The 19,800-nt window shown below is 64.5% G+C and overlaps 3 protein-coding genes across 11 annotated transcripts; all 3 read right to left on the bottom strand.

Annotated features, from left to right (window-relative positions):
- Window positions 1-1,197: 1,197 nt before the first annotated feature.
- Window positions 1,198-5,923, bottom strand: CHRNG (cholinergic receptor nicotinic gamma subunit). Of its 2 annotated transcripts, XM_049803315.1 has the most exons (12): window positions 5,872-5,923; window positions 5,331-5,470; window positions 5,177-5,221; window positions 4,857-4,966; window positions 4,624-4,779; window positions 4,243-4,340; window positions 3,239-3,442; window positions 2,850-2,964; window positions 2,478-2,592; window positions 1,916-2,120; window positions 1,680-1,813; window positions 1,198-1,598 (listed from the first exon to the last, which is right to left on the bottom strand). In XM_049803315.1, the coding sequence occupies exons 1-12, from the start codon at window positions 5,912-5,914 to the stop codon at window positions 1,431-1,433; spliced, it is 1,533 nt and encodes a 510-aa protein (XP_049659272.1). In that variant the 5' UTR covers window positions 5,915-5,923; the 3' UTR covers window positions 1,198-1,430. The 2 variants fall into 2 exon arrangements, with proteins under 2 accessions (XP_049659272.1, XP_049659271.1); XM_049803314.1 differs by having other exon boundaries at window positions 1,198-1,813.
- Window positions 5,924-6,834: 911 nt separating this feature from the next.
- CHRND (cholinergic receptor nicotinic delta subunit) lies at window positions 6,835-11,381 on the bottom strand. Of its 6 annotated transcripts, XM_049803312.1 has the most exons (12): window positions 10,961-11,381; window positions 10,144-10,289; window positions 9,906-9,950; window positions 9,694-9,803; window positions 9,422-9,577; window positions 9,065-9,180; window positions 8,615-8,815; window positions 8,164-8,275; window positions 7,927-8,041; window positions 7,515-7,716; window positions 7,297-7,409; window positions 6,835-7,209 (listed from the first exon to the last, which is right to left on the bottom strand). In XM_049803312.1, the coding sequence occupies exons 1-12, from the start codon at window positions 11,010-11,012 to the stop codon at window positions 7,027-7,029; spliced, it is 1,551 nt and encodes a 516-aa protein (XP_049659269.1). In that variant the 5' UTR covers window positions 11,013-11,381; the 3' UTR covers window positions 6,835-7,026. The 6 variants fall into 6 exon arrangements, with proteins under 6 accessions (XP_049659269.1, XP_049659268.1, XP_049659267.1 ...); XM_049803311.1 differs by lacking the exon at window positions 10,961-11,381 and having other exon boundaries at window positions 10,144-10,929; XM_049803310.1 differs by having other exon boundaries at window positions 7,515-8,041; window positions 9,694-9,950; window positions 10,961-11,060.
- Window positions 11,382-11,597: 216 nt separating this feature from the next.
- On the bottom strand, window positions 11,598-18,984 carry PRSS56 (serine protease 56). Of its 3 annotated transcripts, none has more exons than XM_049802513.1 (17): window positions 18,808-18,984; window positions 17,810-17,971; window positions 16,938-17,135; window positions 16,340-16,393; window positions 15,790-15,979; window positions 15,574-15,682; window positions 15,334-15,493; window positions 15,034-15,176; window positions 14,738-14,897; window positions 14,435-14,623; window positions 14,166-14,327; window positions 13,955-14,018; window positions 13,521-13,683; window positions 12,996-13,143; window positions 12,783-12,863; window positions 12,385-12,491; window positions 11,598-12,261 (listed from the first exon to the last, which is right to left on the bottom strand). In XM_049802513.1, the coding sequence occupies exons 1-17, from the start codon at window positions 18,956-18,958 to the stop codon at window positions 12,088-12,090; spliced, it is 2,415 nt and encodes an 804-aa protein (XP_049658470.1). In that variant the 5' UTR covers window positions 18,959-18,984; the 3' UTR covers window positions 11,598-12,087. The 3 variants fall into 3 exon arrangements, with proteins under 3 accessions (XP_049658470.1, XP_049658471.1, XP_049658473.1); XM_049802514.1 differs by having other exon boundaries at window positions 12,996-13,140; XM_049802516.1 differs by lacking the exons at window positions 11,598-12,261; window positions 12,385-12,491 and adding an exon at window positions 12,504-12,645.
- Between the last annotated feature and the right edge of the window lie 816 nt (window positions 18,985-19,800).

Genomic DNA, 19,800 nt, shown 5'->3' with positions numbered 1-19,800 from the left:
GGGCTGTCTCCATGGGAGGGGACCCAGGCAGGCCTCTGGGTTCTTGGTGAGCTCCTCTGGGCACCCTTGCCTGTGTTGGTGGACACCATCCCTGCTTGCTTCAAGGTGCCAGCCTTCAGCGCCAGATCCACCTGGTTGCAGTGCCGTGGGCATCATGCACCTCCCGGGGATGAGGCAGGAAAAGTCACTTTGCAGAGAGCACAGGCAGGCTGGCACAGCCAGAGGATGGCTCTGGGCCATGGCCAGGCTGCAGGTGTCCAAGAGGTGATGTCTCAGCTGCTGGGTGTTTGCCTCCCTCCTCCATCCATGCCAGGAGCCAGTTGCAGGCAGTAACCAGCTGGTTTTCTCCCAGCAGCAGCAGCGGCAGTGGGGTGCTGGGACAGTGAAGCTGATGGAGACGCAGCATGTCTTGGAGCTGGACACAGGTGGTGTGAGCTGGACCACAGAGGAGCAGACGCTGCCTGCCACTGTTCCTAGGCTGACCTCCTGCATCTCCCCTGCCAGCAGGGACAAAGCCGTGGGGGCCCCAGAGGTCAGTGAAGGGCATGAGGGGGATGTGGCATCGCTGGGGTGAGGGAAGGGGCCATGCTTGACAGAGATGATCCTGTGGGCCAAGGAGGGCTGGCAGGGGAGGGAGTCATGTAATGATGCTCAATAGCAAGGTGGGTGCCAAGGGGCACCCATCCCTGAGGGGGTTTGGGTGCCTGGTGGCCCAGGGTCTTCCCAGCCCCAGCTGCTTGCTAGGGAGCAGGGACAGCAATTCAGCTGCTCCCAAGGGACATGGCTGGGGCATAAATGGAGGGAGGAATTACCTGCCCCTAATCCCATCTGTGGCTCTCTTGCTGACCTGGGATGGGAGGCTGTGTTTGTGATTCCTGCCCTGTTACCACCATTGCCATGGCAGGGGATGCTAGAGGCCCCATTTGCCCTGAGCTTGAAGCTGTGAATTTGCAGTGCAATAATGTGGCTCCGGCTGCCAGCACTTGTGCGTGGCCCATCAGATGCCTGACTCTGCTCCAGTTCCTCCTTGACTTGCCTCGCCTCTCAGCACCCTTGTGGGGTGCTGGGACAGGACTCTGTGGCTTAGAGGTCTGTGGCCAGCCTGCACAGGTGGCACATCCAGTGTGTCCAAGAGGGGTAACCCCATCAGTGGGCACACAGCAATAATGCCATGGAGGCTCCTGAGACTGCCACAGGCTTTACTTCCACATTCAGCGCAGCATGGCCACCCCATGTTCCCCCCTTTCCCATCACCACTACTGCTGGGGGCTGGCAGAGCCCCGCCACTCCCAGTCCTCCTCCAGCACTGTGCTTGGTACCAGGATCTGCTGTGCCCACAGGGATCTCTTCCTGATGGGCTGGTTTGGGGGCACCCAGCCCCTGGCCCTGTCGGTCCCAGCAGCAAGAGGCCTGGCGGGCACCTGTGGGCATCACTGTGGCAGGTACTGCTTGGGGTCCCCAGAGAAGGGCAGGGCAGGCGCCTGATTGAAGTGAGCCATGAGGAAGATGCCGATAGTGCCGCACACAAAGAGGGAGGCCATGATGAAGAAGCAGACGCGGTCGATCACCCGTCCCACCAGGATCCACTCTTCACTCTCCTGCCAGTGGCATGAGGAGGAGGGTGAGGGCTGTGCCCACTGCCCCCCATGCTGGTCCCTCTCCCCCCGGCCCCAACTCACACTACTGAAGTCGTTCTGCTCCCGCGTGGCATTGGCAATGTGGTTGCAGGCGTCCACGCAGGCGCGGATCTCGGGCCCTGCCTCCTCCAGGCTCTGGCAGAAGTCCTGGGCACTGCCACTCTCCAGGCCACGTCCTACAAGCAGTGGAGCCAGCACAGCGGGCACCAGTGAGAGCCCAGCCACCTGGCACATTGCCCAGCCTCGTGGGGAGGTGCCAATCCCCCGGGGACACTCACCAATCTTCTCCAGCACGGTTTTCATCAGCCCGTCCCTCTCCTTCTGCTTCTCGAAGAGCAGCTCAGTCCGGGCTTTCCAGAGCATGTACTCATCAGCTTTCACCATGAGTCCCAAGGAGCTGCGTCTCCGGATGGCTCGTGGAGGCCCTGGTGTCTCCTCTGGCATGTGCATGCCCAGGTAACGAGGCAGGAGGTGCAAGCACACCTGGGCACAATGTCACCCGTGGAGACCTGACCCCACCACCACCATCACCACCCAGGGCACCTAATGGGTGCAATTGCGTCCCCTCACATTGCCTGGAGCATCCCCATGGAGTACCCCTGTGCCACTGGGATGCTGGGTGTGTTGGCACCTGCTGCTCCCCAGTGTTCAGAGAGTCTTGGAGGGGTTTGGTGGCACAGTGTGGTCCCTTGAGGACATCTGGGTGGTCCCTCTTTGTGCCAGGGCTTGCACTCAGATGAAGGTATGCCCACCACCCCACTCTGTGAGGGACATGGCCTCAGTCCCCAAATACCCATGCCATTCCCCATGTATAAGGGGTAGGGGGACGACGGGGGGTACCTGGCGCACTCTCTGGGACATGGAGTGAGTGTTGGGCGTTCTCAGTGAGATGTTGAGGACAATGACAGCGTTCACCACAATCACCACCGTCACCACCATGAGGAAGGTCAGGTACCTGGGGAGGGAGCATGGGGCCTCTCATGGGGCTGCTGGGTCACAAGTGATGGGCCCATAAGGTCCTTCTCAGTGCCCTCCTGGGCTGGAAACTGGGGACCGGCAGTGGGACACGGGCATGTGGTAGCCCTGTGCCAGCCTCACCTGGGCTGGGGGTTATTTCTGTGCCAGGGTCCTGTCCCTGGGTACTGGCTGCTGCACAGCACCCAGAGACCCCTCTGGCACAGTGTGACACCACTGTCCCTGCACATCACTTACTTCCCGATGAGAGGCACAGCCTGGGAAGTCTCGGGCACCTTCTGGGCAATGAGGAAGAGGAAGACGGTCTGGGCCAGGAGGACATTGATGGAGACAGTGCATTTCTGCCCACCCGCTGCCAAGGAGGGGGGAAGGCAGAGGTTGGCACGGGGCACTGGTGTGGGCATTGCCCTCCTTTGGCAAAAAGCCCCCACCCCAAATCGGAACTGGCCAAGTTCTGCCATGAAGCTTTAACCATGGGGTACCTGGAAATTTACACCCCCCCACAAATATCACAGGAGTGGGTGAGAGGTGGCACTAATGGTCCCCAAGCACAGAGGGGACAGAGCCCTCCCTCGCCTGTCACTGCGCCCCTTGCACATCCCCGTGCCCCCGGCACCAGTGCATACCTTTGGCGGGCAGAAAGTAGACCAGCACAGCCATGGCAGAGATGAGGACACAGGGCACGATGATGTTGATGATGTAGAAGAGTGGCTTGCGCTGGATGATGAGGTAAAAGATGACCTGCTGATACTGGGTGTCATCTGGGGTGAAGTGCTCCGAATTGATGATCTTCCGAGCAGGGCGGTGCTTGATGGCCCATTCGCCGTTCTCTGCCGTGTGGTGGTGCCATGTGAGTCCCACCGCCCTGCAGGGGGCACTGGGGCTGCCAGCCCCCCGGCCCAGGGGGGAAGGAAGGGGAGGGCTGGTGATTGGTGAGGGCCCCATGGAGCACCCAGGCTGGGCATGGTGTGGGGAAAGGTGCTAGAGCTGCTGGGGACGAAGGTGAGCACCACACAGCATACCTGGGTGCCTGAGCAAAATACCCCAAAAAGCTTTTGGAGGGGGGAGCCAGGCACATATGGGGCACCTGGAGCCCCTTGGGGCCTCCCAGGACATTACAGGTGGGGATGGGGTCCCCCCATCTCCCTGCCCCCAGGGCGCTGCAGGGGGAAGCCAAGCATGACGCTGGGTGACGGCACACTGTTTTCCCCTGCCGTCTGCAGGAGCGATAGATTTTTCCCAATCAAGATCGTGGCTCGGGCTGGTAATGAAAAAATAAATCTCGCTGCCCAAAAAGCATTTTGTTCCTTCAATATGCAATTAAAATGTGATGGAAAACGTCATCGTTTGGCCGTGACAGCTACGTTCCCAGCATCAATCAAGCTCCCAGGAGCGGTGCTCTCCAGGAGCGGCTGCCAGGCGGTGAGAGCCCCGAGCCGGGGAGGGTTAGAAAAACAAATCTCTCCCACACTCCTGCTTCCACTAATAACTTAAGTGCCCATGTAATGGTGGGAGCTGCTAATAGCCCCCCCACAGCCCTGCTTTTGGCAGCCACTGGTGTAGCACCAGGCCTGTTGCATGCCCCCCATGGCGGGATGCTTTTGTGCCACGGGGGTGGCCACAGTGTTACCTGTGAAAGCCTCGGGGTCAATGGAGATCCACTCCACGGTCTGGCCTTCCTCCACCGTCAACAGCAGGTTGATTTCATTGGCGCTGTACGTCTGGGACCTGGGGAGGGATGAGGGGGTGGCACAGGCTGACATGCAGCAGGCTGGATGGCCAAAGGGTGCCAGTGTGGCACCAGGTCGTGCTGGCCACCTCCAGTTCTGCTTTGGGGTGCTTGGCTTGGCCAAGGTGACTCCTGCCACCGATAGGGTGCCAGGGGACAAGCAGGTGGCACTTGTCTGCCATGGGGCTCATTGCCCCAGGGTGAAGGTGGACATCCCATACTAATCCCTTGTGTCCCAGCATGACCTGCCACGGTGCCCACACATGCCCAGCCAGTGCTCACTGAAAGACCATGGTGCAGTTCTGCCAGTCGAAGGGGAAATAGGTGACGTGGATGGCGCAGGCGCTGCGGTAGATGGCGGGGGGCAGCCAGTAGATGCTGCCGTCAGGGGACACCAGCACATTGGTGTAGAGGGTGATTTCAAATGTCCCGTCGATGCTGGGGGGGAAAGGGTGGGCTCAGCCTCAAACCGTGCCCGGGGAGCAGCTGCCAACCCTACTTGCCCCGTCACCTACTTGTTCTCCAGGACTATGTCAGGCAGCCAGACCATGGTGGAGGGCACCCGCAGCAGCTGGATGTTGTCGTACTTCTCGGGGTCCCACCGCAGGCGATAATCGGACCATTGCTAGGGGAAGGTGAACAAAGAGGGGGGATCACAGTGCTCCCCAAGGCGGAGGAGCTTGTGAGCTGCCTGTCCCCTGTTGCCCTCAAAATGGGCTCAGTTGGGGGCACCCATAAAAGGGGGTGCAGCTTACGGTGCCAGCCCTCCATGGGGTGCCACCCTGAGATGCAAACGTGGCCCAGGGAGGTCCTGCCTGGAGGTGAGGCATCTTACCATCTCAATCCAGACATTGGTAGTGAGGGTCTCCTCCCGCTCATTCTGGCAAGGAAGGAAGGAGACGGCTTTAGCGCCCTGCCCTCCTCTGCCTGCTGCCCCACGTGTGGGGACAAATCCCACCCTGCCATGGGGACCAGGGGATGTCTCTCACCAGGGAGATGAGGTTGGTGAGGGTGAGCTTGAGGGTGACATCAATGACCTGGTCCCCGCGCAGGGCTGGGCGCAGGTTCCGGTTGTAGTTGGTCATGAGGTCCTGGAGCAGCTTCTCCTCCTGGTTCCTGCAGCCCACACCTGGGGAAGGCACATGCCATGGGGGCACTCTGGAGTGGGGACGGCAGGGCCACCGAAGCCCCGGGGACCTGCTGGGGAGGGGGGGGTGTGTGCATGGGGAGGGGATATCCATGCGTGTGTTCCTGTGGGTGTGCACACGCGGCTGTGGTGCCTGACGGTGTGTATCAGTGTCCCAGCATGCAAGTGGGGGGGGTGTGCATCCCCCCCCCCCCCATCCCCCACTCCCGTCACCCCAGGGACATCTGCAGGGCAGGACACGGGAACAGCGGGCTGCAGCATGGGGACACCCCGTGGGATGGTGCACGGCGCTGTACACCCATGAGCGACAAACCCCCAAAGGCAAAGGTGGGGGGTGACTGGGTGCCCCCCCAGGCCGCCCCCCCGGGGTGCACACCCCTTACCTGCCAGGGTGCAGAGGGCGAGGAGAAGGCTGTGGCAGCGCATAGCGGTGCTGCAGGGCGCAGGGGCCAGGGCTCCACTCGGCCGCTCACACGGCAGCGTTCTGGGCCTGGCGCCCGGTGGGACAGGACAGGACAGCTGTCCCCTGCCACCGTCAGCTGTTCCCAACAGCCACAGGGGCCGGCGAGGGACGGGTGACCACCCACTCCCCCCCCCTACCAGCAGGGTGATGCCAGTGTGCTGGGAAGCTCCTCTGGCATTTTGTGCCAGGGGGGGTTGGAACTGGGTCTGGGGGCAAAATGAGCTCCGTGCCTTAGTTTCCCCATGTCCCCACCAGCAGCAGAAATCCAGGCGCCCATGGGCTGTGGAAAAGGAATACCCCCCTGCAAGCACCCCCAGCAGTGCCCTGCCCGTCCCCCCCATGGTCGTGGCTGCCCCCAGGGTGCAGGGTGCAGAAGGGGAAGGCAAGTCCCATCACGTCAGCCTGGGGAGTGATGCCTGCCTTGGGGGTCCAAATCCTGCCAGGCCCTGCGTAGGGGGTTCGGGAGGGGGAGGGGGGTGAGATTCCTGGCTCGGTGTCTCCACCTCTCGGATGTGACAGCTGTCCTGGGCCACTGCCGGTGGGGGATGTCAGCTGTGCCCCCTGAAACCGGAGCCCCGGTGTCCCACTGCTGAGCCGGGGAAGAAGACACCCCTCTTGGCCCCCAGCTGGGTGCTGCGGGATGGGGTGTGCCAGCAGGGACACTCGTGGGTCTGGCTGGGGGGGGTGATGTGGGCACTGATGGCCTCTGCCCACTGCAGTGGGTCCACAGGGGATGGTGCTATGCTGGGGTGTCCAACCCCTTCCCCAACCCATCCTGTCCCAAGCGCCCAGCCTAACGGGGGTAGCAGAGCTGATACCACCACATCCCCTCTGGGAAACACCCCTTCCAGCCACAGCTGAGGACCACCATGCTCAGGACACCCAACAGCACCCATTCCCTAGGTGGGCATCATCCTCCCTGGCACACACACAGCACTCACGTTGGGCACCGTGCCCAGGGGGATGCACCGAGAGCAGCCACCAGCTCGGCACCCCGTGGCGAGAAGTACCCAGCTTTATTTTCCCAAGCCAAGGCAGATGAGTGGTGGGCTGGCACATGGGGACCCCCACCCCCCTAGATGAAGCGCTTGTTCTCCTCCCGATAGTCGTAGGGGTCTCCAGCGAAGGGCAGCGGTGGTGGGTGGTTGTAGATGCCCGTGAGGAAGATCCAGAGCGTGCCCACCACCAGCATGGGGGTGATGAGGAAGAGGCAGAGGCGGTCCAGGGTCCGGGCCACGCGGTTCCAGTTGTCCTTCTCCTGGGGAGGGAGCCGGCAGCCGGGCAGTGGGGGGCACAGTGGGCACAGGGAGCCCTCTCTTCCCCCCATCATGACCATGGCCCCCACCTCATTGTAGCTGTTTTTCTCCCGCATGTGCTTGACGATGAAGTTAGCACCGTCGACGACGGGTTTTATGTGCTCGTAGAGCTGGTCCTCGCCCGTGTCCAGCGGCACCAAACCTGGAGGCGAGGGGGGCAGTGAGACGGGCTCTGAAGGGCTGCCACCCCCAGAGACCCCCACTCTGCCACCCTTCCGCATGTCCCCCTGGAGGGGCTGTGGCTCACGGGCAGGGGTGACACGGCTGGCCAGCCCGTGCCGCTCTGACTGCTTCTCGAACATGAGCTCGCTGCGGGACTTGACGCTGAAGTACTCCTCCGCCTTAGCGATGTAGCCAGCCGAACTGCAGCGCCGGATGCACGGGGTGCCCACCGGGCTCTCGGCCGGCTGCGACATGCCCAGCAGGCGGGGCAGGCTCTCCAGGAAGACCTGGGGCATGGGAGAGGGTGTCAGGTCCCTCAGCCACCTCCCCGGTGCAATGCCACCCTGTCCCCACCTTCTGCCCCCAACCTGGGTGTGCAACCCCTTGGAGCGGCACAGGTTGGGACACCCCGATGCCATGCTGGGTCTGTGCCGTCCCATGCTCTCCATGGGGCACGGTGCCATGCTTGTACCCATCAGTTCACCCACCCCATTCACCTCTTTGATCCAGTCGGACATGATGTGGGTGCTGGGGGTGCGGAAATGGAAGTTGAGGACCACGACGCAGATCACCACCACGGCTGTCACCAGAAGCATGATAAAAAGCAGATACCTGTGGAGGGCATGGACCTGGAGCTGGCATTGCCACAGGGGCTGGGCATAAGCAGAGCTGCCCTCTGTCACTGTGGGGACCCTGCGATGTCCCCACTGCACCCGGTGCTGTCCAGGACTCACTTGCCGATGAGGGGGATGGCGTGGGATGTGGCAGGCAGGCGCTGGGAGATGAGCAGAAGGAAGACAGACTGGGCCAGGAGCACTGAGATCACCAGGGTCATCTTCTCACCACCTGGAAAGCAGGTGAGCTCAGGGCAAACCCGTCTCCAGGTCCCCCTCCCAGTGCCGGAATTGCCCTCCTAGTGTCCCACCATACAGTGACCCGTATAGGGTTTTCTATTATGGGGGTACACCAGGTCCCACATGGGCTATCTTGTGCCCAAGTGTGCCCCCTGCCAGGGTGCCTGGCTGGCACGATGGTGTCCTACATGGAGGTGTCCCAGTATCAGGATGTCCCCGTGCTGGGCATTGGGGTGTCCCCATGTCCCAGGACTTGGTGCAGGTGTGGAACATGGAGGTGCCCCATGGGGTGACTCCTGTGCCTGGTGTGGGTGCCATGGGGCTCACTCACTGTCAGCGGGCAGGTAGAAGACAAGGATGGCCATGAAGGCAATGAGGATGCAGGGTGTGACAATATTGATGACATAGAAGAGTGGTTTGCGCTTGATGATGAGGTAGAAGGTGATGTCCTGGTGCTCGCTGCTCTCAGGGGGGTTGTCAGGGTGGATGTTCTTGCGGGCTGGGCGGTGGATGATTTCCCATTCTCCGTTTTCTGCCAGGGCACATGGGACAGGACATGGAATGGGGGACCCCCGCCATGCCCATCCTCATCAACCCCACCAGCACTGGTCTTCCTGGCCTGGGTCTGGGTAGCTCCAAACCTGGTGGGTCGGGTGCCAGGGTGCCAAAGCCCCGGGTACTTGGGTGTCTCCATGGCAGGGTCCCCCAATGCCAGGGTGCCCCTGAGCCCCGTACAGGGTGTCCCACTGCCACAGGACATGGCAGAGAGCACAAGTGTTACCTGTGAAGCCTTCAGGGTCGATGATGATCCATTCCACCGGGTAATCCCTGCCCGTCTCTGGGTCATTGTCTGTCTTCAAGTGCATGCTGATTTCCAGGGCACTGTATGCCAGCGAGCTGGCCGGCAGCCGGGGGGGACAGGGAGTGAGGGGCTGCACCTTCTGCTTGGTACACACCGCCCACCCACCCTGACCTCCATCATGACGGACTCAGGCCACTGAGTCACCTGCAACCCCCCACCTTGCTGTGCCCCAACAGCAAGGGAAGGCGCTGGCAGCAGTGGGCACCACAGTAGGCTGGGATGCCCACCCTGCTGCCTGCTCCTGCCCTGTCCTGCTCCAGCCAGCCCCCCCAGCACCTGAATTTGAGGGTGCAGTTCTGCCAGTCGAAGGGGAAGAAGTCGACATTGATGGGACAGGCACTGCGGAAGATGGCAGGTGGCAGCCAGTAGACATAGCCCGTGTTGTAGATGAGGACGTTGCAGTAGTAGGCGATCTCAAATAGCCCATCGTTGCTGTGCCAGGAGAGAGCCGAGGTGATGGTGGGGCTGGTGATGGGCAAGGGGAGCCCTGGGCACTCATCAGGCACAGCTCGGAGGGGTTTGGGTGGGGAAACTGAGGCACAGCTCACTTGTTCTCCAGGACTATCTCAGGCAGCCACAGCATGTCTGGTGGCAGGCGGAGCACCTCGATGTCCCCAAACTCAGATTTGTTCCACTGCAGGCGGTAATCGGTCCAGCCCTGGCAGGGAGGATCCCCATATGTCAGCCCCTCACCATGCTGGGCCTCTCTGTTGCCCGTGTCTTGGGCACAACTGATGCCATGATGCCTGTCCCTACTCACATGCTCGAGCCATAGGTTGGTGGTGAGTGTCTCGTCCACCTCTTTCTGCAACAACAGTGTGGGGCAGTGAGATGCCAGGGCCATGCCCAGCAGCCGCTCCCCCCGCAGTCCAGGACCCCCAACCCTCACCACCCAGGGTCCGGGGCAGCAGCCTCAGGGCTCCCCCCACCCAGCCAGCCCTGGGGTTGAGGCCTGGCTGGGGGGCACCCCACAGTGGGCAATGCCCACTGGGTCTCACCAGCGAGATGAGGTTGGAGAGGGTGAGGGCCAGGTAGACATCCACGACCTGGTCAGTGGAGATGACGGGGCGCACCTCCTTGTCGTAGCCCTTCTCCTCGAAGAGGTGGTGGATGAGCCGCTCCTCCTGGTTCACGCAGAGCCCGCCTGGGAGTGTGGGGTCAGGCAAACCAGGGGGGCCGGGGCAGTTGCTGGGCCCAGTGCCACCCCACAGGGATGCTTGGTGAGGGCAGGGTGGTGTAAGGATGGAGGGGACAGGAGCAGGCCAGGACACTGCATGTCTGTGCTGCACAGGGGCAAGGGCAGGGGACATGCAGGAATGACGGACATGTGGGGGCACATGGGCACACGTGGGCATGGACACAGAGCGACACACAGATACAGACCCAGCATACACAGGGTCACACAGACGCGAGACACTTGGGTACAGACACGGTGGCACTGTGCACATAGGTGGATGCACACACGGAGGCACACATGGACATGGACCCAGTATAAGCAGGGACATGTGGTCATAGATGCAGTGTCACTGTACACACAGGCAGGCACACACAGACACAGTGACACTGTGCACAGACAGACACACACATACACACGGCCCTGGCAGGGACACGGCCCTGGGTAGCACAACCAAGACAGAAGCGCAAGGGATGCTCAGTGACGGGACTCTGCCAGGCAATACCCAAAATGCAGCCCTGGGGACACTTGTGCGCAGCTTGGACCCTGCCACCATCACCCCCCACTGACCCCATCGAGAGAACCCAGAACCCCCCAGCCATGGGGCAACCTCTTGCCCAAGAGCCCAGGACCCCGCTCACCCGACAGCACCAGCGCCCCGAGCAGGGCCAGCCGCCCCGGCAGGTCCCCCATGCGGTGCCCACGGTGCCCTCGCGCAGCGCCAGGCCCTGGCCGACTCCCCGCCTGGCCTGGCCGAGCGGATGTCCGGCTGCCGGCCGGAGCAGGAGATGGATGGTGCCAGGTGCCGAGGGGGAAGGGTGCCGGCACTGGATACCCGCTCCCACCCCTCTCTTCCGGAATCCCTGCGCCCAGAGCAGGGGAGACGGGCAGGCGCAGCTGGCCTTGCCGGTCCAAGAGAGTCAGCCCATCACCTGGCGCCTGGGCATCCCAGCACAGGCATTGCTGGGAACTGGGAGGAGCGGTCCCTTCCCTGCTGCTCAGCAGCCCCAGCGATGCTGCTCGGGGGCAGCAGGCTCCCCACGAGCAGGAGGGGTTGGTACCCACCGATGCCAAAGCACGGGGGTGGCACGACGCCGGCTCTCGTCACTGGCCCAGGGCACACTTGGCCCCTGCGCCAGCAGGAGGTTTCATGTGGATCCCCAATGGGGTGGCACCAAGGGTGGGCGCTGGTGCTGTGCTGTAGGTGCTGTGGTGGGCAGGAGCAGGGGCTGGGGAGTCTGTGCCAGGCTGGGCACAGCACTGATGCCAGGGGCAGGAACCGAGGCTGGGGACATCGCTTTGGGGTACAGGGGAATGGGAAGGGGGACGCGATGGGATGTCATATCCCCCATGGAAAGTCCCCCCTTTGGTGCCTGCCTCACCGGCACCACACGGCACAGCACTCACTTCACACTCACCAGCTACCAGAAAATAGAGCCCTTCTTTATTGAAAAATAAACCTTTATCTGTACAAATAAATAACAGCCTGAGTGCCTCTAGGGAAAATGGGGTGGGAGTGGGCTTGCCAAGGTGGGGGTCCCTGGGGAAAGGAAGGCTGTCATCCCAGGCTGAGATGCTTCAGATGCCCCCTGGCACCCCATTGCCCTGGGGAGGTCGGGTAGTGCTGGTGAGAAGAGGGAAACTGAGGCACAATGGGGACAAAAGAGTGGAAGAGCCTGAGCCAGGGAGGGGGCTGTGTTTGAAGGACATGAGGGACCCCTGCCCTAGTGCCCTGTCCCCATACTGGCACGGTGCACCAGGGGCACCATTAGGTTTTCAGCGCCTCGAGTGCCAGAGCGACGAGGCCGGGCATGCTGCGGGCCAGCGAGTCGCTCTCCAGCCCCACGAGGCCAGTGAAGGCCGTGGGGCGGCCCCCCACCGTGGCCCGCACCTGCGCCCGGTACAGCCCCTTGGCATTTTTGGAGCCCAAGTCCACCAGGATCTGCGGGGAGACAACAACACTGTGAGTCCCAAGGGAGGCAGGGGCACAGTGGGATGGGCTGGGGGGGTGGCACTGCCTAGCTGCCAGGGTAGGGGGCTCAGAGTAGCTGGATGGGGCACTCACCTCCTGGAAGGTCATGGCCAGGTCTGGCTCAGGCACCCGCAGCACCCAGGCATAGAGCTCCCACACTGCACCCACCCGCACCGCCGACTCATTGAGGCCGGGGCAGGCTGCAACCCGGGGGACGGGCAGGAGAGAGATGGAGGGAGGACATCAGGGGTGCGTTGAGGTGCGGGACGAGTCACGGGGGCACCATGCTGCTGCCCGCCCTGGGGAGGACCACCCATGCTCTGGGGATGCCTGGGGAGCAGGGGCAGAGGGTCCCTGTGGAGGGGGTGTATGGCCGAGGGCTGTACCACCGACATGGGACAACCAGTCCTGGGACTGGGGTGCAAAGTTGAGGCTGGTCTTGCCACCATCCCCGTGGTGGCAATGGCATCCCGCAGCGGCCGGGGGCTTACCTCTGCCTGCGCCTGCCTCCTCCTCCTCCACCTCCGGCAGCTCCGTGGGCACCAGCTCACGTTTCTCCCTTGGTGCCGACCCTGCCACCCAGAGAGCTGTGAAAACCCCGGCGGGGACGTGGCTGGTGGGCACTGCCCAGGCACGGAGCCGGCCAGCAGATGGACACCCCGCTGCCCTATCGGCCCCAGCCCCCCCAAGATCCCAGCGCTCACAGCTCGGCATGGGGGTCCCCATCAGCTCTCCGGGTGCTCTTTGAAGCTCCATGGCCTCAAGAGAGGCGCCAAGGTCCAGCTCTGCCCGCAGCTGGGCGAGGAAGGCTCGTCCTTGTCCCACCAGCTCCTCCACCACCTCCTCGCCCTGCTGAAGGGAAGGGGGAACAGGGTGGACAGTGGGGCACCCGTGGGCATGGGCAGGTGAACAGTGGCAGAGCTCAGGGCATGGCTGGGCTGGCATTGGATGGGGCACTGGGGACACGGGACATCTATGGCTGTGTTAGGTCAGATCCTAAGCTGTGGGGTCAGACCCATGGCTGGCACTGTACTGGTTGGACTGGGAGCACTGGTTTCTGCTGGGGAGGGTGACATGCCCCCTCTGTGGTGGCAGAATGGGAGATGCACAGGGGATGATGGGCCCAAGGGATGTCAGGAGGGGACACAGGGGGATGCTGGGCTTTGGTCCCTGGTGGCACTGTCACCAGAGGGGCAGGGGGTCCCCCCAACCCATCCCTCCCCAAATACCTGCAAGAAGAGCCACGTCTCCCCGGGGAGCTGCCCCCCATCCGGGGTGGGTGCCGGGGGGCTGCCCCCCCCCATGGCCCTCAGCGCCTCCACCCAGTCCTGCAGCCGGGGCCCCACAGCCCTGAAGAGCCCTGCGAAGGGGGGTGGCTGCCCGGCCCCCCGCCTGCAAGCACAGCAGGGCGAGCTCAGGCAGGTGCCCGGTGGCACCCATCCCCTGGGCAGTGCCACCCCATGCCCTGTTCACCCCTGGTGGCACCTGGATGGCCCTGGGCGCCCCGGGGGGCCATGTACACCTCCCTCCACATGTGCCCTGGTTGCAGGAAGAGCAGGACTCCAGTGCTTTAGGCTGTCCCCAAAAAGCCATGTCAGTGCCCACGAGTGTCTTGCCCCCAAACCCTGTAGTCCCCCGTGCCCCATGGCCCACCATGCCTTACCTGGGAGGGTGTCTCTGGGGTCCTTCTGCTGTGGGGCTGGGCTGGCCCCCTGCCACAGCTGGGTCTGTGGGGACAAGAAGGGGACAGGAGGGACGAGAGGTCGGGGAGCCCCATGGGGGTGCCAGGGCAGGCTGCTGGTACCCCGGCCACCGGCATAGCAGGGACTGATGGGACCCCAAACGGGCACGGAGTGGCCCAGCCGGGAAGGTACCTGGGGCATCCCTGCGGACACGGGGAGGGAAGAGATGCCCATAGATCTTGCCCAGGAGCTGAGGCAGGGTGCGAGTGAGGAAGGAGAAGTCAAACTGGTTTCGGATGAAGTCCCCAGCCCGGCGCAGGAGATCCACCAAGGTCTGGGCGTAGGAGTGCAGCTCTGCGGGTGCAGTGGGAAAGCCATGGCCCCGGCAGTGCACCAGACCCACACCACCAGAAATGGGATCCCTACCTGCACCCTTGCCCCGGCATGACCCCCTGGCTCACCGCATCGTCTAGTCCTGGCGCGGCAGGTCTCCTCGGCCATGCGGGTGCAGGCAGCCCGGCCCTGGGGGGCCTGACAGGACCCGGCATAGAAGGCGCAGAGGCGGGCACGCGCCGGTGGCTGCCGCTCGGGGGGCAGCTGGGCCAGCGCCAGCAGGTCGAAGCAGCTCGGTTCCCTGCTGCCGGGGGCAGCTGCGAGGGCATCGGAACTGCCATGAGGTGCTGAACCCTGATCTGGGGCAATGTATCCCCACAGCACCCTGGGCATCTTCATCCCCCCCTCCCAGTGCGGCTGGCGGCACTTACGGTCCATCTGGAGGCTGAGCCAGTCCGCGAAGGCAGCGACACGGGTGTAGACGCCCGGTTTGCCCCGCTCACCGCAGCCATCACCCCATGAGGTGATGCCATAGAGGATGAAGCGGTGCGAGGAGGGGTCCTGGCATGCCAGCGGCCCCCCCGAGTCACCCTAGGGGAGGATGCCTATGCATCAGTTGGAGCTGAGACCCTGACCGCACTGCCGGGCTGCGGTGCATGCCCAGCGCTGTGTGCCACAAGAGATTTTCAAGTTTTGGGTCTGGCAGCCCCCCAGCCCCGGGCGTTACCTGGCAGGAGTCGATGCCCCCAGACAAGTAACCGGCACAGAACATGGTGCTGGTGAGCAGGTCCCTGCCCAGGGCACCCTGGCACGTCTCCTGGCTGAGCAGGGGCACCCGTGCCTCCATCACCACATCGGCTGCTGGCCCCTCTGCCGGGCAAGGCACCCGTTATGGGGTCCCCTGTGTCTGGACACCCCCGACTCTTTTGCATCCCCCTGCCCTGGCTTGGTGCATCGGCACTGGGCACCAGAGAGGCCACTGAGGGGGACGCCCCACAGATCCCACAGGTGTCAGGGTGGCACCTACCTTCGTAGAGGGAACCCCAGCCTGCGATGTAGCAGGTCGTGCCAGGGCTGGGCTCCGCAGGGCCGCTGGGAAGGCACACGGGGCTGACGGTGGGCGACGGGGCCAGCGTCACCGCCAGCTCCAGCAGCGCCAGGTCCCCGTGAAACGTCTTGGGATTAAACTGGAAGGAGGTGGAGAGCTGTCAGTGGGGGGCCCTGGGGCATGCACAGGGAGGTCAGGGGGGTGCCCACCTCCACCGACCTTGGGGTGAGGTAGGATGCGCCGGACGGGCACTGCTCGCTCGCCCGCACCCAGCTTGCCCAGCTCGTGGTCGCCCACCACCACTGTCCACGCCAGCTCATTCTGGTTCCTGGCGGGTTGGGGGGCAGCTAGTTACAGGGGTGACAGGGGTGCCACCCCACGCACCCCTCTGCAGGGACATCATCCCTAGTAGCATTGTCATGCCCCCTGCCGTACCCGGCAAAGCAGTGAGCCGCAGTGAGGACCCAGGAGCGTCCCACCAGCACCCCTCCGCACATCAGCTCCCCGTGGAGCCGCACCGACACCAGCCAGGGCCAGGCCCCCCGTGGGGCCACGCTGCCACCCATGATCCGTCCTCGGGGGGCTGTGGCGTTGGCTTGGGGTCCCCCACGGTGCCCGCAGCTCCCTGCGGGACAAAGCCGGGGTGAGAGGGGGGGTCCCGCAGCCCCGCTGCCGGGACACCCCCTATCCCGGGTGGGCATGGGGTGGATGGGCACGGCGTGGATGGGCACGGCAGTGGTGGGATAACCGCGGTGGGCGGAGGGGGTGGCGGGCGACCCCCGGGGGGGTCAGGCCACGCCAGGCGCGCTGTCAAGCCTCATTGTGCTCACGGAGGCGAGCGGGCGGCGGGCCGGGGGCACCCTGCGGCCCGGCAGCTGCCGACGCTAACCTCTGCCCCCCAGCCCAGCAGGCAGCCGGGGGGCTGGGGGAGCCCGCCGGCGTGGTGGGGGGGTGGCGTGGGCACTTCAGGGCTGCCCCGGCTCACCTGGCATCGCCGCTTCTGCTGGTGCATCAGGGTCCAGGGCTGCAGCTGCCATCCCTGCGGGGACAGGCTGTGATGGCATGTGGGGGCACCCCCCACGATGTCACCACCATGTCCCTGCTGTCCCCAATTCCCCCGGCTGCTCTCAGTGTTCCCTAGATCCCCGTCATCCTGAACAAGCACCCCTGTCCCACCCCAGGTGTCCTTGTCACCCCCAATGCCTCGCTGTCCCCAGTCTCTCCATTATCCTCCTTGCCCCTTTCCTCCATGCTCCCCTCTCCCACCCCAGATTCTCCATCACTCCCTGTCTCCCCCAGTCTGCTCCATCGGTGCCAATGCCTCCATCCCCCAAATCTCCACATCTCGCCCCAGATCCCTCCATGCCCCTCCATCTCCCCATCCCACCAGAGATCCCCCATCATCCTATCGTATCCCCACGTCCCCGGTCTCCCCATCCCATCCCATCCCAGCACCCCTTTCACCCCCAATGCCCCATATCCCCTCCAGGCAATTCAAGGCATCCCCTCGGGGATGCCCCATTTGTTATTGTAGGGTCTCCCCTCTCTGGGAAGAGCCAGGGCCGATGCGGGTGCCCACTCACGGCACTCCTGGAGGCGGTGGCGGCAGAGTCGGGCGCTGAGCTGGGCGCAGGCATGCTGGGCCCCCTCGGGTGGGCACAGGCGCTGGTAGGGGGCACAGGCCTGACTCAGTGCCCAGTTGCGCTGGGGCAGCTCGGGCAGCGCCTGGGCATCCAGCAGGGCCTGGCAGCTGGGGGGCACGGCGGGGGGCACGGCCAGCGCTGCAGGGACAACAGGGCTGTGGGCATCCCCATGTCCTTCCTGCCCACCTCCGCCCAGGCCACCCCGGGATCCACTTTGGGGCAGGTGGGAAGGGGGCATGATGGGGCTGCGGTGTTGGCGTGTCTTGGTAGGGCCTCCTGGGTGCTGGGATATGTTTTTTTGGGGGAGATCTCTGAGAAGGAGACAAGGGCTCCAGGTGATGTTTGGGTAGGATCTAGAGAGGATGGGGAACTGCTTGGTAGGGTCTCTGGGTGGTGTTTTGGTGGGGTGTCTAGCAGTTAGGGATATGTTTTGGGAGTCTGGGTGCTCTTTTGGTAAAGCCTATAGGGTAAAGCCTATAGGGGGGGGCGTACTGTTTGGGTAGGCTCTTGGGGTGTCATTTTGGTAGGGTTCCTAGGGGATGGGGTGGTGCTTTGATAGGGACCTAAAGCAGTATTTGGGTAGGGTCTCCAGGCACGGGTCTGTGTTTGCATAGGGTCTCCTGGGCATGGGGTGGTATTTGGATAGGAACCCCAGGCAGCATTTGGATAGGGACCCTGGGCAGTGTTTGGGTAAGCAACCTGGGCAGTGTTTGGGTAAGCAACCTGGGCAGTGTTTGGGTGGGCTCTCTGGGCTCTGTTTGGGCAGGGTCTCCTGGGGATGGGGCCATGGGAGCCAGGGGTCTGTGACTCACGTGGGCAGTAGCGGGTGAGGTTGGCACAGGGGGGGAAGAGGCAAGGGGCACAGAGCCCGCAGGCACCCTGCTGCCGTTGCTGCTCAGCCAGCGCCCGCTCCAGCGCCAGCAGCGCGCTCCTCAGCGCCGCCTCCAGCACCAGCGTCCCCCGGCTTGACAGCGCTGCCAGGCACACGCAGGGCACTCAGACCCCCGGTGCCCCCACCGCTGCCTCCCACCGCTGCCACGGGGTGCCCCCAGCCCAGCCGGTGCCCATGCCCCGATGTCTCCGTGGTGAGAGTCAGGCTGGGCACGACCTGTCACCTGTTGGCATTGCCTAGGGTGACAGGCATGACTGTCACCTCCCCGGTGGGGTTGGCACATGGGCACATGGTGTGGGGAGGGTGTTTGCCAGGGCCTGTGTGTGCCTGCTGCACGTGGAGACCCTGTGAAACACACACGTGCAAGCGTGGGCATGGAGCAGGGTGTAAGCCTGGGCAGGTGTGCCCCCGTGTGTCCCTGTGCATGCACCTCTGTGCCCGCACCCTGGGAGCTCGCTTGTGTGTGCCAGGGTGCGTGTGCCCGTGTCTGCATGTCCCTGCATGTGCCCGTGTGTGTGCAGTCCTGCACGCGCCTTGTATGTGCATCCCCACGTGTGCCCGTACCTACGCACACCTGTACCCACCCACAGCCCCACTCCTGCTGGCCATACCCTGGCAGAGGGTCCCCCGGGGCTGGCCCAGGTACCCGGGGCAGGAGAGAGAGCTGGCGGCCGTGGGACATGAACTACACCGCTCCCCGCAACCCCTGTGTCCCCTAGTGCCACAGGCAGCACTTGCCACCCGGTCCAGGCAGCACGGGCACACCTCGGGGACCGGGGGTCTTTGCCAGGGACCCGGGCATCCTGCTTGCGCTTCCCCCCCTTCCTGAGAACGAACCCAGGAGTCCTGGCTCCTACAGCCGCCCCGTCCGCAGCCAAACCCTCCCGCAAAATGCCCCCGTCCCCTTGCTCCACTGACCTTGCAGGACACCGGCCGGCATGGGGTACAGCCCCTGACCCAGGGGGGCCCCCCCCGCCAGCTGTAGCAACGGCAGCAGCGGCAGCAGCACGGGGGGGACCAGGCAGACCCCGGGGAGAGCGCCCCGTGTTCTCTTCCCTCCTCGCTCCATCCCCGGGCGGGCAAAGGGGGGCAAGAGGGGGGAGCCCCCGAAATGCCCGAGGCGGGCGAGGAGGGATGGATATATACAGTGCCCCCCGGGCGGTGGGAGGAGAGAAGGGGCCGGGGGAGCACAAACAGGCGAGTTCATTAATGTCGCGCCAAGATGCCAGCTCGGGGCGGGGGGCGCGGGGGGGGGCGCAGCCGGGGCCTCAATGCCGCCTTTGTTCGACGGGGCCTCCGGGCGGGCAGCATCAGACGGGCGCTGCGCTTCGGCGCTGCCCGCGGCCCTTGATCATTTTCACGCCAAGCCCCGGCCGCGCCACCCTCCCTCCTGCGGGCCCCGGGCGGGGGGCGCGGGGGCGGGTGGACAGAGGGCGGGTGGGAACGCACCGACGGTTGCGGGGCGCGGGGGGCCCCGGGCCGGGCGTGGGAGACCCGCCGGGAGCTTCAAAGGCGGGCAGCGGGCCGGCAGCGGCCGGGCGGACATTGCGGGTGGGGAGGGGGGGGGGTTGGGGGGGGTGGCGAGGGTCTGGGGGAGGGGGGGGGGGCATGGGGCGGGGGGATCCCTCTCCCTTGTGCCAGCCCAATTCTGGCTGAACGGGCCACCCCGTGCGCATCGGCTGCCCACCGGGACCCCCCCCGGTGCCCCCCCCCCCCCCCCCGTGTCCACACTAAAGCCGTTTCTCGCCTGGGGTGCAGGAGGGGGGGACGCGCCGCTGGGGGGGGGGGGGGGGGGCAGGTGGGGCCGGGGCACCGGTTGCCTTTCTTCCTTCTCGGCAGCAGCAGGCAGCGTGCCCGGGTCTGGGGGGGGCAGCTTTGGCCCCAGGGATTAGGGGGGTGGGGGCTACGCTC

Source organism: Accipiter gentilis, chromosome 6 (genome assembly GCF_929443795.1).
Source record: "Accipiter gentilis chromosome 6, bAccGen1.1, whole genome shotgun sequence".
In the NCBI taxonomy this organism is placed as follows: Eukaryota; Metazoa; Chordata; class Aves; order Accipitriformes; family Accipitridae; genus Astur; species Astur gentilis.
The sequence above is the reverse complement of the archived record's forward strand: the minus strand, read 5'-3'. Positions and strand labels throughout refer to the sequence as shown.